Source organism: Malaclemys terrapin, chromosome 10, assembly GCF_027887155.1.
Source record: "Malaclemys terrapin pileata isolate rMalTer1 chromosome 10, rMalTer1.hap1, whole genome shotgun sequence".
NCBI classification, from domain to species: Eukaryota; Metazoa; Chordata; order Testudines; family Emydidae; genus Malaclemys; species Malaclemys terrapin.
In genome coordinates, this window is record NC_071514.1 from 62,187,340 (window position 1) to 62,203,685 (window position 16,346).

Sequence of the window (16,346 nt, forward strand, 5' to 3'; positions counted from 1 at the left end):
AGAGTTCTGCACACTGCTTCTTTGGTCAGTACCGGAATCAGATAGAGCCTCAGCTGCACCCTTTGAGAGACACACGGTCTCCTTAGAGTAGGATTTAAGGGGCTGAACTACCCCTCCTCCACGTTTCCCTGATGGGGGAATGAGGCTTCTTCAGTGTCCTAGTCTCTAAAAGTGCTGCTTAAGCTGCAACAGTCACTGGCACGGCCTGGGATGTTGAGGCCGATGTACAAGGTGGGAGAAGCGGAACCTATTGGTGCTAGTGAGCATTCCATTAGAAGGTGTTTCAGACAGCTCTGTTTTTCCGAGACCTGCCTTAAAGAAAAAAGGCAGGGAAGGGATAACTCCTGTTCAAAACACAACTGGGCTGAAACAAAATACGAATAATAAAATAACTAAACAAAGGGAAAAAAACAAGACTCAATTGCTGTGTTAAGAAAGGCGGGAAGCTAAGAACAGTGGGGCAGGCAGGTAAGAGCATGCGTGTGCGCGCATCCTACAGTGGGGCAGCCATAGGGACGTATACTTGAAGATTCTGATTTTTACAACAGTTAAAACCCACTGTCTAGTTGAACAGACTTCCTAGAAAACATTTCAGCCAAACTTGGTCAGATTACTATGTAAGCAGACGATCCCTCCCCTATTTGATAGCCTCCAGCTGCTGTTGCTCACAGATTACTAGGAGTATTTTTATTTTATTTTCTGTTTTGACCCTTCATGAGATGGGCTAGAATTTCTCTGTGCCAAGTTCTGCTCAGTGTGGGGGAGGCTTGTCAGGGAGCCAGTTCTGCCTCTCAAAGTTCTCAGGCACTGAAAAGGGCTTGCAAAGCAGCTTTAAATTCTACATAAGAACGGCCATACTGCGTCAGACCAATGGTCCATCTAGCCCCGTACCCTGCCTTCCAACAGTGGCCAATGCCAGGTGCAGGCCATCATCAACTGATCCATCCCCTGCCATGATGAAGAGCTTTAAGGGCTCCCATGCCAGTAGTGTGTTGGTACCTTTCCTCCACAATACAGCTCTGTACTGTGCGGACATGAGGGCAGGGTATGATGGTAACTCTGAAACCGAACCTTATGGCACATCATTAGCTATTGAATTTGCTGATTGTCTGAGAACCCTTGAGGTGGAAAACAAGTCAACAAAGAGCAGACTCAAGAAATAAGGATGCTGCAGTAATGCATCACACAGAGTGAACAGGTGCTGGATTCCATTTAAGTGCTGTTCCTCATGTAAAGGGCTGCAGATCCCTTTACAATGGAGACCCTTAAAGAAAAACTGCAGAGAAATTCACTCAACCTCCATGTTCTGATAAAATAAATTACAAACCAGGAAAGAAAAGTACCTGAAAACGCCAGACCTCTGTGGCCTATTTTTCTTTTGGCCCCTATAGCTGAACTCCCCTGTGTGTGTGTGGGGTGGGGGTGGGGTGGGGGGGGGGGGGGAGAGGCCTGAGGAATCTGTGCTGTTGGAGGCAGGAAGAGAGAGATGCCTGGGGAGATGAGCACTTTCCACTAGACCTGCAGGGATTCCCTAGTGATACCGAGCGTCAGCATGAAGTGACTTCTTGCTGTGAACATCTATCAAAACGTAGCTAGCACCATGTTTATAATCACCAATGTGGCTGTTCTACAAACACAAGCTAATTACGCTGTGTTTTTGTGTGCTGGGTCTTAATCGTGTTACGCCTGACCTAGATATAGGCTGCAGACAGCAAAAGTCTCATTGGTCATGATTGCATTGCTCATAAATAAACAAGCTTTGTGATTATCAAGTAAACACCTGAAAAAAAAATACAGATTTTACTTAAAACCTAAAGTCGTCTAATAAAATACACCAGAGGTTCTGAGCAGCTAGGAAACTGTAAAGTTACTCATTTTCCAACACCCATAATTTGATATTGCACAGAAGTGATTTTTGCAAACAACTTCACCACTCTCTCACACTCACCCCCCCCCCCACTTATAATTAGTATTAGTCTTAACTACAGAATAGGTCGTGAGTGAGTACGCGAAAGATAATTTATCAACCAGTTATGAAATAAACTTTTATTGTGAAGGAAGCAGTGTATGCTAATCTACAATCTACAGCATATTAAACCCACAACACATACAGGTTTAAAACTAGCTTACAAACTATTTAGTACAATATAGATGAATTAAAAGTAAAACAAAACATCACAGTAATTATTAACCTTCACATTTCTTTTCTTTTAATCACTGTAGGTTGAAATTGCTTGAGACATTTCACCTTTCTCTGTGAAATAGCATCTTCATGCATTCCACAACAGCACAAGTACTCATTGTTACTATAGTGAACAGGCAAATTCCATGTAACTAAGAGAAGAGAGTTTGATTCCAACCATTTTAATTTCTGCTACCTTGGGGGGGGGAATAGGGAGGGACAATGCTTCATTTGGAAAACTTGGCGGACAAGCAGTATCAGAGCTAGTGCAGAGATTAACAGTTACAATAGTTTGTCTGCATGAACACCTGCAGCAACAGAAGCGGAGAAGAGATTCGTGGTGGTGCTGGCAGCACTATATACCACCGAGCAAGCTTTGCAGGAAAACATGGCTGCAGAATTCACTACAAGGCTTTATAACGCAAGCTACTAAATAATTCACACAGCATTTTATATACAGTGATCTGAACATGGCAGAGTTCGCTTTTTCACAAGTGATGTGAATGTGTAAATGCTAACGAACCATGGTAGACACTAACTACTCTATCAAACATGGATATATGAAAAAAATCAAGGCAGTTAACAGATTTCATTAAATTCAGGCACCATCAGAGGCTGTGAACCACTCCCACCTCTGTTGTTTTTCTACTGCTTAGTGTGAAGCAACCTACTTTTGTAACTACTGGCCTGTAAATCTGTTGCTAATCACCCATCAAGGCACACAAAGTAAATTCACAAACAATCCACATTTAATAAAGCTAACAATTCCACACTCTGCAGCTAGCTAATTTGCAACTGTTCCACCTGACAGTTAACCAGAAGGTGCTGTCAAAACTGATAACTGTCAGATAAAGACTTTGTACAGTGTGCTTGTTATTTAGCTTGTGAAGAAAAGAAATTGCAGCAACGAATGTCTCTCTCTCGTTCTCTCAAGTACATTTACTCAGAGACTTTTTAGCAGTATTCTGCTGACATTCTGCTGCCTGAGCATTCATCACATTTACTGAAATTTAGCCACGGGAACAATGTTACAGGTGGATATTGGGTCTCTAAGCTATGTCCCTCGGTGCTGCGGATCTGTTTTCATGAGAGTTCCTAACACCTTTGGGCAGCCACTATCATCAGGTCACAGATCACAAAAGCAGACAAAAAGAAGAACAGGAGTACTTGTGGCACCTTAGAGACTAACAAATTTATTAGAGCATAAGCTTTCGTGGACTACAGCCCACTTCTTCGGATGCATATGACTTGACATAAAAGCAGACAAGTCCGGCATGGAAATTTCCTTAAGCTATTTTTTTCCTTAGAGTTTGTATGTTGTTTTTAAGTATCGTGCCTATTGTAAAAATGGTAATTTGGCCAACGCCTACCTTAACCGTTTTCCCACTCAATATGCAAAATATTCATTTGTCAGTCTCACGTGAAAGTCAGTTGTTGAGTGTCTTCGCTGATACAGCTCCATGCAGGATAACTTAGGAACTAATAACATGTCCTGACCAGGTCTCATGTTTTGTTCCAGGTGCTAGGTGGGTAATGACCACATCTACAGCCTGCAGCTTCTCATTCTTAGGTGGAATAGAGCACATCTTGTAGGTGACTTCATCGCCAGCCACTAGAACATATTCTCCTTCAATACTGTTAAGGGAAAAACAAAAAGGGGCGGGGGGGGGAACAGCTCCAGGTAAATGTATTCTGGCACTTGCAGAATAATTAATTGTACCGCCTCTGCTATTGCTCTGTAACAGCTGCTTCATCAACTCTATAACCTGCACTTTTCTTTCACATTAAACTCCTATCTATGGCTCCCCAGGGCCTACCAGGCCTCTGACCTTTATCCTCTCTTTCTGGGAGTATACCCCATTAGTGCTCTGCCCTAGGCCTTCACTTTTTGTAAGGGAGAGCCCCACACTGCACGACTCCGTTTCTTGCTGTGGTTTCTCCAGCGGGTCCAAAGGACTTTATGCCCCTGTTGGAGACTTACCCCGTTTTGGGAACCATACAACCGGCAGAAGTTTTGCAGCAACATAGGGTGGCCTTCTCAAAACAAGCCAGTATTTATTAGTCCACTGACCACAGTACGGGAAGGTTAGAATGGAAGAGCAAAGCTTACACAGATGTCTATGTTAGCAGTAGACCCTGCCTCTAGCCCAGAGCATCCATGACTCAATTTGCGGTACTGCACTGGGCAGCCAAGTTCTTATTACAGCGAGCTGACACCTCAGTGTCTTGGTTTCAAGTTGCAGTTGTGCTGGTTCCCCATGTTCAGCTGCCTGTCATTAAAAGTTAATGACTGGTCCCTGTCCTCCACAGTATCTCCAAGGGCCAAGCCACTCAGATGCTGAGGGTTCTTGAGCATTGCTTCCCACCAATCCAGAGATTCCTACAGTCTATGTCACTCCTTCCCCAGTACCCTGTCCCAGGAAAGAAATTAACCCCTTCACACCTAGTGAGGTGGGAAACTGTCACATCTATTCTTCCAGAAATACAGATATGTCCCACCTTCTCCGCACCTCAGCTCTCAACCCATCTTTTTGCAGAGGAGCCAGTCAGCATCATACCCTGAGGGGCAAGGTCTAATGCTGAACCAGATGAATCAATGCCTCAAGTCATAATTGTATGATTATTCCATGACAACACTGCAGGCTACAATTAAAGGTTGCCTAACCCTTAAATGTGCAGTTCTTACCTTAACTTGTTTGGATTTCTTTTAAGCATCATCTCCACTCCTAGATTTTGGGAGAATTACAACAGCCCTGTGATGATGTTAACCCTTAAGTTACTGAGATGTACTTTCAACCTTAATTCCCTCTTAACATTTTTGGCGGGAGAACGGAATGGACACCGAAATTAATATACAAGGGAGTGTCAAATGCCTTAGAATTCCCCTAACCCCCTAACCCTAAAAATTCCAAACGTGGGCCTCATGGAACAGTCAAATGCTGAGCCATTTTCAACTTCCACTGACAACACTCGCTCCCTTTATCTGTTATTCATCAGTAGCGTTAAGGTGGGTACACAGGCCCTCAGAGCAAGTACACCCAAGCTGCATAGTCAGCTCATTAATTGGTAGCTGTTTACTGTATGCAATCCAAGCAGAACCCGCCTGAAAATAACGCATCTCCTCCTCCTATATCCCAATATCAGGGTCAGCCATACAGAACATTAAAGGTTACTAACTCTCCACATTTTCACTGACTGCTACTAACTTTTGCAAGGACCCTCCTCCCTGCCCCCCAGCAGCCTGCCACTAATAGAGCAAACATAGCAAGAAGCTGGGCTTAGAGCTCAGAACAAGCTTTTCACCCTTGAAGGCTGTGGGAGCCCAAGTGATTAATAATACTTGTGTAGCCAACTCTCAGCCACACATTCTCCTATCACTAGGTTAAAAAAATAGCTGCAGAAAAGCTCCTTTTCCCACGGGAATACAACTCCAGACAGACCAGCATGGAGCAAAACAGTCAACACAGGGCCTCTGCAGAAGCAATCCCTGTGTAAAATCAGCCTTTTACAGCAATGAGGAATGGCAACATAAGGCAGAAAAAGCTTTCCCAGGGGAAATCTAAGTAAAGTCTTCCATGATGATTTAATACCAGCTCCACCAAATTCAATGCACCTTCCCCACATAGCCTGATCCAACTGATCTTTACCTCCCATGGCTCCAGGCTGCCCTCCCAACCCAAGCTGAATCCAACTCAGTGGTGGATTAATGCATGGGCCTATGCCCAGGGGCCCTGGCCAATTTGGGGGCCCCTGGAGGAGCACCGGAACCTGGGTAGCGGTGGGGGGGGGCACCAGTTCCAGCAGTAGTGGCCCCGCCCCTGCTCCTCTTCCCCTGGCCCCGCCCCCTGCCCAGGACAGAAGCCGGATCTGAGCCATGGTAAGAGCTGCCCAGGGAGCCCGGTTCGCTGTGGGGAGCCCCGGACCTTCCACCTGCCCTGCGCAGGGGGCCCAAGAGCAGCCCCCTGGCCCATGTCTCTGCCCTCCCCGCAGCGCGCCAACCAGGGCAGGTGGAGGGGCCAGGGTTTACCACAGTGGCCTGGGCTCCCTGGGCAGCTCTAGGGTTGGCCTTAGGGGTGAGCCACCCAAGCAACCTCCCAGGGTGCCAGGGGAGGGAAGGGGGGAGAGGAGGAGCATGGGGCAGGGACCCCGGGGAAGGGGGGAGGGGAGAGTTCTTTGTGTCCAGGGCCCCAGTAAAGCTTAATCCACCTCTGATCACACTAACCCTATGATTATTTGAGACTTGGCCTTACCCATCTCCTGGCTCCAGGAGCTTGCTGTAGAGAATGGGTACAAGCAGCTTCTTGAAAGCAGAGACTATTCAGACTACCCTCGGTGGAACCACTGGAAGTGCTCAAAAGAAATGGCTACCATCCCTCCAGCATCCAGTCTGCCTTGTAGCCTTTAGATCCCAAACAGTTCCAATGTGACCCAATAAGACACTCTTGCTATGTACCTGGCAGTACAAGCCGCTCCCAGGGGCTTAGATACCAATGTGAGATGTCCTGACTGTCAATGCAGCATCACAGTGCTACCGGGCACCAGAAAGCCAAAGTCCCAGTGTCAAAAGGTTAATCTGAGCATCACTGAAGAACAATAGGTGCTGTGGAAAAATTCAGAGAATGAGCTAATGAGCACTGACAGATGAGCTGATGCAGCTTTTGTGGCTGCTCTTCAGCTAGGGGTATTATCTACATTGTAATTTAACTCCTGCAGCTGGCCCCTGTGGGGCTCGGGCTCTGGGGCTATACAACTACATTGTAGACATTCAGCCTCGGGCTGGCGCCCAGGCTCTAGGACCCTCCCCACTTCCGGGTCCCAGAACTAGCCCAAGCCTGAACATCTACACTGAAATTTTATAGCCCCACAGCCCATGTCACCAACACGGGCCAGCCACAGGGATTTTACTGCAGTGTAGCCATACCCTTGGAGATGATAAGCCTGATATGAATCAGCCTGAGTCATTCAAACAGAAGACTCATATTCCACTCATCACTACCCATCTGGGGATGGCATGTTTACAATAAGTACCTGAGGTGAACATAACTTACGTGGGTACCTAAAGGACTCAGCACTGGGGCATGCTATCCCAGAAGCAGTCTGGGCACAATGGTGAATGCCAGTTGCCCATAAGATGTAACAAATCAGCAGCTATGCTATAACTCCACTGTCACACCATATCATGCATGTGCATGAGGAACAAACCTGAGGACCATCAGCTCCCAACAGCCCACAGGCTTCTACTATTTGGGCTAATGGAGAATTTCCGTGACCTATTACTAGCAACAAAACTCACACTCTCTTTTGTCTTCCAGTGTCCCTGGGGCCTAGAGATGCACCTGAGCAGACCAAATGCTGTTCAATGAAGGGCACTGGACAGCCCCCTGGTGAGGGATTCCAGACGACAGAATAAAATACCTAAAACAGTGACCAAAAACATAAACACAAGAAAAGATATGGCCAACCTGCGCCAGTGGAAGCAATGGAGCAAAGAGCAGCGAGGCATTCTTTTCCATGGGGCTTCTCACACACTCTGCCAACTGCAGACAACGTTTTATAAAGCAACAGCTGCAGAGTTAGAAAGGTTTGAAAACAAAGCAGCATCTATTCCTCGTCCCTACAGCCAAACACACCGCCATCTCACTGACACACGCACGATAGGTGTTGAGAGCGTATAGTCAGATCACTGTTTTATAGGCTTCAACCCAAACTGGTGCCATTCCCAAGCATTGTCGTCAGTTTGGCTGAAGGAGCTGCTACACGAATAGGTGTCAACTTTGGCTTTAAAAACTTTTCTGAACACAGGTGACATTGATCTAAACACTGGGCATGTTGAGGCATTGAAAAGGGACACTGACAACTAGCCTTAGCCTGAAAGGATATGAACTGTCTCCTGCAGTGCTGTGAACCCCAAACACAGCGCAACGTGCTAAGTACATGAGCAATGGAGCAAGCAGTCAAGTCTCTTGTGTTCTTGTCCAAGCAGAGTTTAAAAAAAAAAACAGACTAGCCTCAGTGGTAACGATTGGTTTATTATTTTGTATTGATGTTTGACTAGCGATAAAATCTGAATGATACATATAGTTACATGTATGTGGCCAGCTCTCAAGATGAAAGGGAAACCAGGTGCACTTTAACAGAAAGCTTTTCCTAATAATCCAGAGCATGTGCACCGACATGCACATAACATGAGAGCTGCACTGGCCTGCAGTGCAGACTATGTCTTAGGGAGAAGAGCGAATGGGATGTGTACAGATGTTGAAGGTTATGCTCTCCATTACCATGTTACCTTTTCTCTCCACACAGCTATTCACCCACTGGTCGCCCACACAGAGAACAGGAAGCTGGCATCATTGTAATCCATAAATTGTGAGTTTAATAAAGCTGGACTTAACTTAAAAGAGCTTGGGTCAGAGGAATTAACCCAATGGGCAAGGCTAGTTGCCTTGGCATGCTGTTCAAGGCAAAATTAACTCCTGGTGACCGTACTCCAAAATGGAGATGCCCGTGAGCACGCCCAATCAGTAAGAACCATCGTCCAGTTTCAGTTTAAGCGACACTACTGTTAGTAAGAGAGGCAGGAAATGTTTGAGCATTATGTTGACTGCATCAATGTTGTGTTTTTCCAAACTTATACAAACCGACATGCCAGGAGACTGAAGTTTATGTGAAAAATCTCACTCCACCCTAGAAAGGCTCTAAGTGCTTCCTCCCTCTAATGCTTCTCTGCCTCACATCTTCCCTTTCCTGTTGACATAAAGTTACTTGATCAAAAACAGGACAGTCCTTTTGAACCAGCAAGAATGGCCCAGGGCTGCAGACAGACTTCATTTCTCACACACGGATGCGCTTGGCTTCCTACTGAATGGAGATTCTTTCCCCTGCATCTTCTCTCTGCATGTCTCGCTGGATATGGCAATGTTAACTCTGTGTCCATAGTACACAAACAGGCTGCAAAACACTGGACAGAGAATTGCTCCTGCCTTGTGATATGGTTAAATGATGTTTTGATGTTAAAGAGCAAGCAATGTTCGAGCTGGATTAGTCTCTCCATTGGTGACAAAAAGAAAACTATATAGCTATGGGAAAGATGACAAATCAGCAGTAGAGAGGGAGTGGAAAAACGCATTAAGTGATGGCGTCTAAGATGAAGGGATAATTCAGAGGTTGTTTTGAAACCTTTCTTTGAGTTACAGGAGGGGGCAATAAACTTAGTTTTGGAAATCAGGTGAACTTGAAGAGATCAGATAAACTAAGCAAGAAGAATCAAAGTGTTTCAGTATGTGATAGCTATTTTCTTTTTGACTATACTTGCATTAAATGCAATTCAGATTATAGATGTAATCTAATAGAGGATCTGCTAGGAGGATAAAACAAAGATGTCTTGTTCTTATGGACTGATGAATATTTGAAAATAAGGCTGAGTTTGTCCAAAGCTACTTAAGGGATTTGGACACGAACTGCCTTTAATTTTAAATGTAAATTGAATTCTGCATCTAAATCCTTTAGGGTACTTTGAAAATCTCAGCCATAAATATTAAAATAGAAAATGCAGTCCTTGACTCAGCGTAGAACCGAGAGCATGTATATTAAGTTTTATGCTATCCGGCAACTCTCATTTCTCATCACAATACCAATGTGATGATTGTGAGTATCTTATACTGCACTATTTTTAGGGAGGTCTGCACGTGAATCAAAGGAGGGGCTCTTATTAAGAAATTGTCTAAATATGGAATGTTACAGGCTCACAGTCGCTATTCGTATCAGTAAGGCTCTAGTTAGCTCTCCAGGGACAAAGACAAGGTCAAAGGGAAACCTTTTAGTGTAAGTGCTTTCAGTGTGGTCAAAATATGTCAGAAGGAACAATCCTGCATGGCAGAGAGCTGCCCTAGATAGCTAGTTTCCATGCCTCTAAGTTTTATATATCTTGCACACTTTGTAACGCTCATTTAATATCCCTACAATACTAATATTTGTATTGAGTAGCAAGACATGAGAGACCAGTAGAGCTACCCTGGGTTAACAACCCTGAATGCCTTCGTACAACTTCAGTCCCAGGCAAACAGCTCCAGTCTTGCAATCAACAAAAGAAGGGATGACCTAACAAGGGGCCATGGAAGCCATGGAAGGGAAAGAGAGAGTTGCCCAATCCACCTTCCTTAATGGAGTCTGAGCCAACCACACAAACAGAAACCTTGGAATTTTTGAGGTATTTCTACCCTACCACCTGTGAAGCAGACCCTGCACCTGGGGAAGGTTAGATAAGAACAACAGAGCCCCCTGCTAAATAATCAATGCTTCGTTCTACGAGCCACAATTCCAAAGAAACCTACACTTGATGCCACTGAATAAAGCCACAAACCCTGGAAAGCTGCAAATGGTACCCAGCGAAGCAATCTCCACAGACATATCTCATCCTGATTCCCAGCTCTTGGTGTCAGCTCTCTAGTGAACACTGTCCATGTCCTGATATTCAGAGCCATCTATGAGACTGACCCTAGCTACCAAAGAGAATGCCTGTTCCATGCCAGTTACGTCCCACCTTTGTAACAGCGACATTGAACTAGAAGCAGGAAACTGATGACCAATAGGAGAAAACTCATGAGCACGAAAGACAGAACTTTCACGGGATGAGGGCCTAGATTTTAGAACAAGCTCTGCATGTACATGTCCAAGGTGGGGCTCCATCATGAGGCCACCTGCAAGATGAAATCCAGGCAGCCACATTCTTAAGTAGCGCACCACACAGAGAACATGGCACCAGTACTTAACCATGGTTTTGGCTTCTGGCTACCTGAGTAGCTGCCTGTTTGCCCATGTGAGACACTGTAGTTGCTATCCTGTCTTTGGACCAAGCCACAGAATTGTCAGCCCCCAGGACATGCCACAAAACTCATCTTTTCTCTTGGCTACTTGGGGTGCATCAGACAAGGGGTCTAGGGTTGGATTATTATGAACATCATTGTGGGCACATACTGTTGTAGTTTTCAATGGGAAGCCCACTTTGCATTAGTATTATGTGAATTTCCTGACCAAACTGAGAGGAGGGAAAATACATGAATGGCAGAAAAACCTATGGAAAATCCTGCTCACTAATTTTCTCGTTTCCATACCCCTCCAAGTAACATTGAATTATTTGTTCCCTCTCTTCCCATCGGAGCTAGTTCTACCTGCCGTAACAGCTCCTGCTTTGGATATATTTCAGTATACCAATGGAAGTAAACCATCTGACTGGCAGGGTGGGAAGAAGAGACACTGCAGCCCTGGGCTAGGCAAAGCCACAGCCTGCCTTCAGAACTAGCAATGGACTCAAGTCAGAACAATCACACCTGGATTTTCAACAACCCCAAGATTCAGGTGGGCAGAGGGGTAAGAAGACAAGAGGTCCGACTGGGGAATATTGTTCAGGACCATCTCCTTTTAAAATGTAACACAGGCAGGGCTGTGCAGAGCAGCTCTCCGCTTCTTTTTTCCACTCAAAAAGTCACTTGGGATATTCAAATTATAAAATCCAACCTATGACTCACCTATGTGTTTCACAGAGCAGAGAAACGGGGGGCAGAGAGAGAGAGGAGTCTAAAACAAGCTATAAAAATCCAAAGGGATGCTTGGTCCATCTTTGGGCATGTTCATATGGCATGACAATGGGATGGCAACTCCACGGACTCATAGTTTAACATGAACAGATTTCATTACTGGTGCACAGCAACGGGTAGTATGTAGCCATTTATCACACTTGTTTTGTACAATGCATCACTTCAGCTCACTGCTGAGTCCTCATTTTTTGCTTCCATAGAAGTTCTGAGTACTCAATCAAACATTATGAACTGTGCACTTGGAGAAACCCCTGCTAATACAAATACTTCAAACTTGAAAAGCAGTGAGAAAGACCAAGGCCAGGTTAGGTGCTTTAAGAGGAATCACACCACAGCATAAGCCTGGTAGCTCTTTGTCATTTAAGAGATATGGTTACATTTGCCTGGCTTACCTCAATGAGGTTCTAAAATGGCAGATTCCAATAAGCAAAGAAACATTCTCCATTCCAAGACAATTTCAGAGTTATTGCACTGCGAGTTTTCCTGGGTGCTGAAGCTTCGATTCTTTTGCTGGAATATTCACTTTCAATTCTGTTCCTCAGCTCAGAACTAGACTCACCTTTTGGAGAAAAATTACTATTTCTCGTGTCTCCAATACATGATTTTATACCCCACTCCACAGATACAAGAACAACCCAAAGAGTGTTAAGGCAAGATGCTGGCCTTGCAACACAACTGACAGCAAGTCAAAGAGGAGTTTGAAAAAGACGATCTCTATATTCCTGCCAAAGAGCCTGGAAGGGTAACAAAGGCAATGTCTGATTTCTTTCATGCAACGGGAGTGTGACATGGACATATCTAGGTGTAAAAGCAGGATGTCGTGGCCCAAAGTAAAACTCTTGCCTTTCAGTAATCTCTTCTGATCGCATATGTATGAATGTGTGGCCTGAAATGGAAATGCATCCCTATTTACAAACTGTTTCCAGCTAACATCGCAACCTTAGTTATGGATGTAATGAACCTAGTTCTTCCAGAATGCATGCCCCAGTATGTTAGGAAACTACAGCAAGTCGGAGATCTCTGCAAGGCTGTGTATGATGCAGAGGGGCGGAGAGAGAGGTACAGTAGGGAGTGCAAACAGAGCACAGTTCTGAGGACTGGTTCACTAACACTGTGATCAGTACATTCCAGCCTGAAGGACAGTGTGTAGGTCTCTGCAATGCAGCCGTTCCTCTTTGCAGCCAAGTTCTAACAAATTGCAGAAAGCCACAGAAGCAAGGCACATCACTTTCCCATTCCATGAAATCAGCTGCTCCTACAATGGTGTTTTCTGAAGCAGACATTGGTTCATTCACTTGTAACGCTCTCTGCTGAGCTAGCTTCCAGTCTCACCTCTATAATCAGGCCAGTTTAGGGCCAAATCCTGTTTTGCACTGTACAGGGTTGGGGGATAAACAAGCCTTCACTGCGTGCCCCCTAGTGCTCACTAGAACACTAGCAGCCATCACCATGGGCACTCCACAGCCCCAAGGGACCCACAGCGCACGTGCTGCAGTGTCTAGCTCATACTACGCAGCAGCTTGTCTTGTAGTCTTCCACACACTTCCCTGGCTATTCTGTTCTGCACCAGCAGGATGGTTTGGGAAACTGCTGACCAGCAAGCTCTGCAGGGATCTCCTCTACTACTGACTACCACACAAAAGCTTCAAAGCCCTCAGATTGTCATCCATCAGGAACTGCGCCCAGTCTTTTTGGGAAAGACAGATGGAGAACGAAGAATAAATTACAGTCATATGAGTTGTTATGCTTCAATGACAGACAAGAAGCCAGCATTTGCGTGAGCTACCATTAGCCCCCATTCAATTGCTGGCTATGAAACCAGAACAATGGAGATAGGATATTCAAAAGGACAGAAAATTTGCTATAATCATTGCTGCTACAATAACACCGTTACCTTGGAGATAGTGGTTCATTTTAAAGCACTGCCTTGTGGTTAGAGAAGAGAAGGGATTAGAAGACCCTGCCAGGGAGAGATTCATACCCCCATTGGGAAGTGGATTTTTCAAGCCCAGTTCTAAACGAAGACAAAGTGCATGAAAACCTTACTGCACTCGGTGGGCCATAATGTCTTTCTAGTTTAATTACTTTTTACTATAGTAATATAAAGCATTTCCAATAATCTCCAGGAAGCTTTTCAATAAAGGTACTTGGTTTTCTGGCATCAATACTTAATGCAGAAAGCCAGAAAAAGTAGAAACCACCAGTTTTGTGGATCAGCCTTTGGTCTGGTTACATATCAGGCAATAGTGAGTTTCCATATCAGACACTACGGAGAGTCATAATTTGAGAAATGCTTCCAAATGGAAATTCCACCCGCCTCTCCTCCCCAGCTGTGTGCACCAATACTACAGGGCTTCACATGGGCCTAAAGTTCTGCCCAAGCTGAACAGTTTGCAGGATGAGGGCCTGACTGCCTACACCAGGAGAAAGAGTGAAACCGAATATACACACGTGCTATCTAAGTAAAAACAAACTGAACCAGAGAACTTTTCCCCTCTGATTTCTTTCAACTCTAGTAAATTTAGGAGTTATTTGTTACAATGGTAGGTAAAACAGACAGAAGAATGGTTTAATTTGATGAGATCCTTTTAGTTTGATGGGCTTATGAGACACATTTGCATTGAAATGTAACCCTGCTATTCCTCACAGCTGTGGGAGCAAACAAAAGAGGATCAGACAATCTTACCAAAGTTGCTTGGGAAAAACAAAACAAAATCCCAACCATTACACTGCATTTCTTTACATTAAAATCAGGGCTTCCGGTTTTAAGTTAAAGTAATGTTCATCTGGGGTGGGAAGCAGCCAGATTAACAGTTGCTGTTTAGAATATCCACTGACCTTCCCCCATTGTAGAGATGAGCAAACTTCAGTGGGGTCCCTTTTTACCTAAGCCCTAAAGTTGGTGAGTGCAGATAAAGCATTCAGGTTTTGTTCCAAAATGTCTGTGCTGCAAACCTGGTCAACCAGTTTCAAGCCACTCCTAGTCAAATCACACTGGAGAGTGGCCAGAGGCTGAAAAGAACACAGAGAAGAAGTGAACCCATATAAACACAGATCGTATGTTGAAAGTGACACTGTATAATGATAACTGAGTCACTAGAATCTACTGAGCCATTATGGGTTATACAACGCTCCTGATATGAGCAATTCCCATTAATGAAGAACAGTGTTTCTAATTCCCAATGCAAGATGCTGAAAAGAAAAGAGTTATTAAATCATCGTTTCTGCACTGCCTGGTGTCATAAGTAAGAGACAGTGATACTTCCATTCACTTTCAACCACAAAAGCTATTTCCACCTACCTGAACCGTACTTTAGAATAATTAAAGAATACAGAATCTTCAGCACTTTGGTAATTGCACGTATTAATAAGAGGGAGGGAAATGTCAACTATTTTAAAATTGTAGATCTGAAACTGAACATTTAAACTAAAGGCCCAATCCTGTTCTTATTAATATGAATGGAAAAACTCCCACTGACTTCAATGAGAGAAGAGTTAGGCCCTAGACGTATACAGCCTTCCAGTCCCACAAAACTTGGAAGTGTTAAACTTGCTAACCTGCTTATAAAACATAAATGAAGGAAAACATAAAGCCACTCTGCATCAGACCATGACGCATTCAGAAAAACTGGACACTAGTAACAGTGGGATCATCAGGCAAAAAGAGCCAATCCTGGAATTATTCGGTAAAGCACAAACAAGAGGCAGTGTGATTCAGTAGATAAGGTACTAGACTGGGACTCAGGAGATCTATGTTCAATTCCCAACTTTGCCAATGGCCTGCCTGTTTCCCTCCCACTCTCTGTCTGCCCTCTCTATTTCAACTGTAAGCTTTTCAGGGCAGGGATCATCTTTTCCAATGTGCTTGTGCAGAGCCAAACTGAGCCTAGCACGAGGCCCTGATCTCAATTGAGACCTCTAGGCAATCCTGTAATACAAATAAATCATCACCACCAGCATCAGTGGGGCTTGAACCTGCAGACACTCACTACTGGGGACAGTGCAGTGAATAGCTCCAGCAGTAAAGCACTTCATCCAGAGATACGTTTTCAAGAGCACATGCATTGTTTGCAAGTCTGGCAGGAGTAAGGGAGGTTGATAATGCACACGACAACTCTAGACATGCATTATCGAAGTGGTAAGTATTTATCAAGCACTGCATTTGCTCCAACTTCTACAGCACCAGAACCACTGAAATAGGAGTCAGGTGGAGCCAGAATACATAAGTGCCCATATTTAAACAAAGAATAACTGAAAGATCAACACAAGGGGAGGTGCTGAGGAGGCAAACACGGTACAATCTCAAATTCCATGTGTTTGAACAAATTGAACCAATATGGAAAGGATGTGAACAGAAGAAAATTTTCAGTTGCTTATATACCAAGGCTAGGTGTGTGGGATACAAGTGAGAGGAACAGGTTTCAGAGTAGCAGCCGTGTTAGGTAAATTCTCATTGATGAGAAATAATTTGCTGTAACTAGTATTACTGAAACCTGGTGGGATGATTCACACGATTGCACTGTTAAAATCGTCAGTTATAACCTGCTCAGGAAGGACAGAGTGGGTTAAAG

The 16,346-nt window shown here is 44.5% G+C and overlaps 1 protein-coding gene across 2 annotated transcripts in view; it reads right to left on the reverse strand.

The window, feature by feature from the left end:
- Window positions 1-2,031: 2,031 nt before the first annotated feature.
- The window catches only part of CARHSP1 (calcium regulated heat stable protein 1), a 55,476-nt gene continuing 41,161 nt past the window's right edge, over window positions 2,032-16,346 (reverse strand). For both annotated transcript variants that reach the window (XM_054041968.1, XM_054041969.1), the window contains exon 4: window positions 2,032-3,817. In XM_054041968.1, coding sequence (XP_053897943.1) covers window positions 3,655-3,817 — 163 coding nt within the window. In that variant the 3' untranslated portion in view covers window positions 2,032-3,654. The remainder of the gene's footprint in view (window positions 3,818-16,346) is intronic.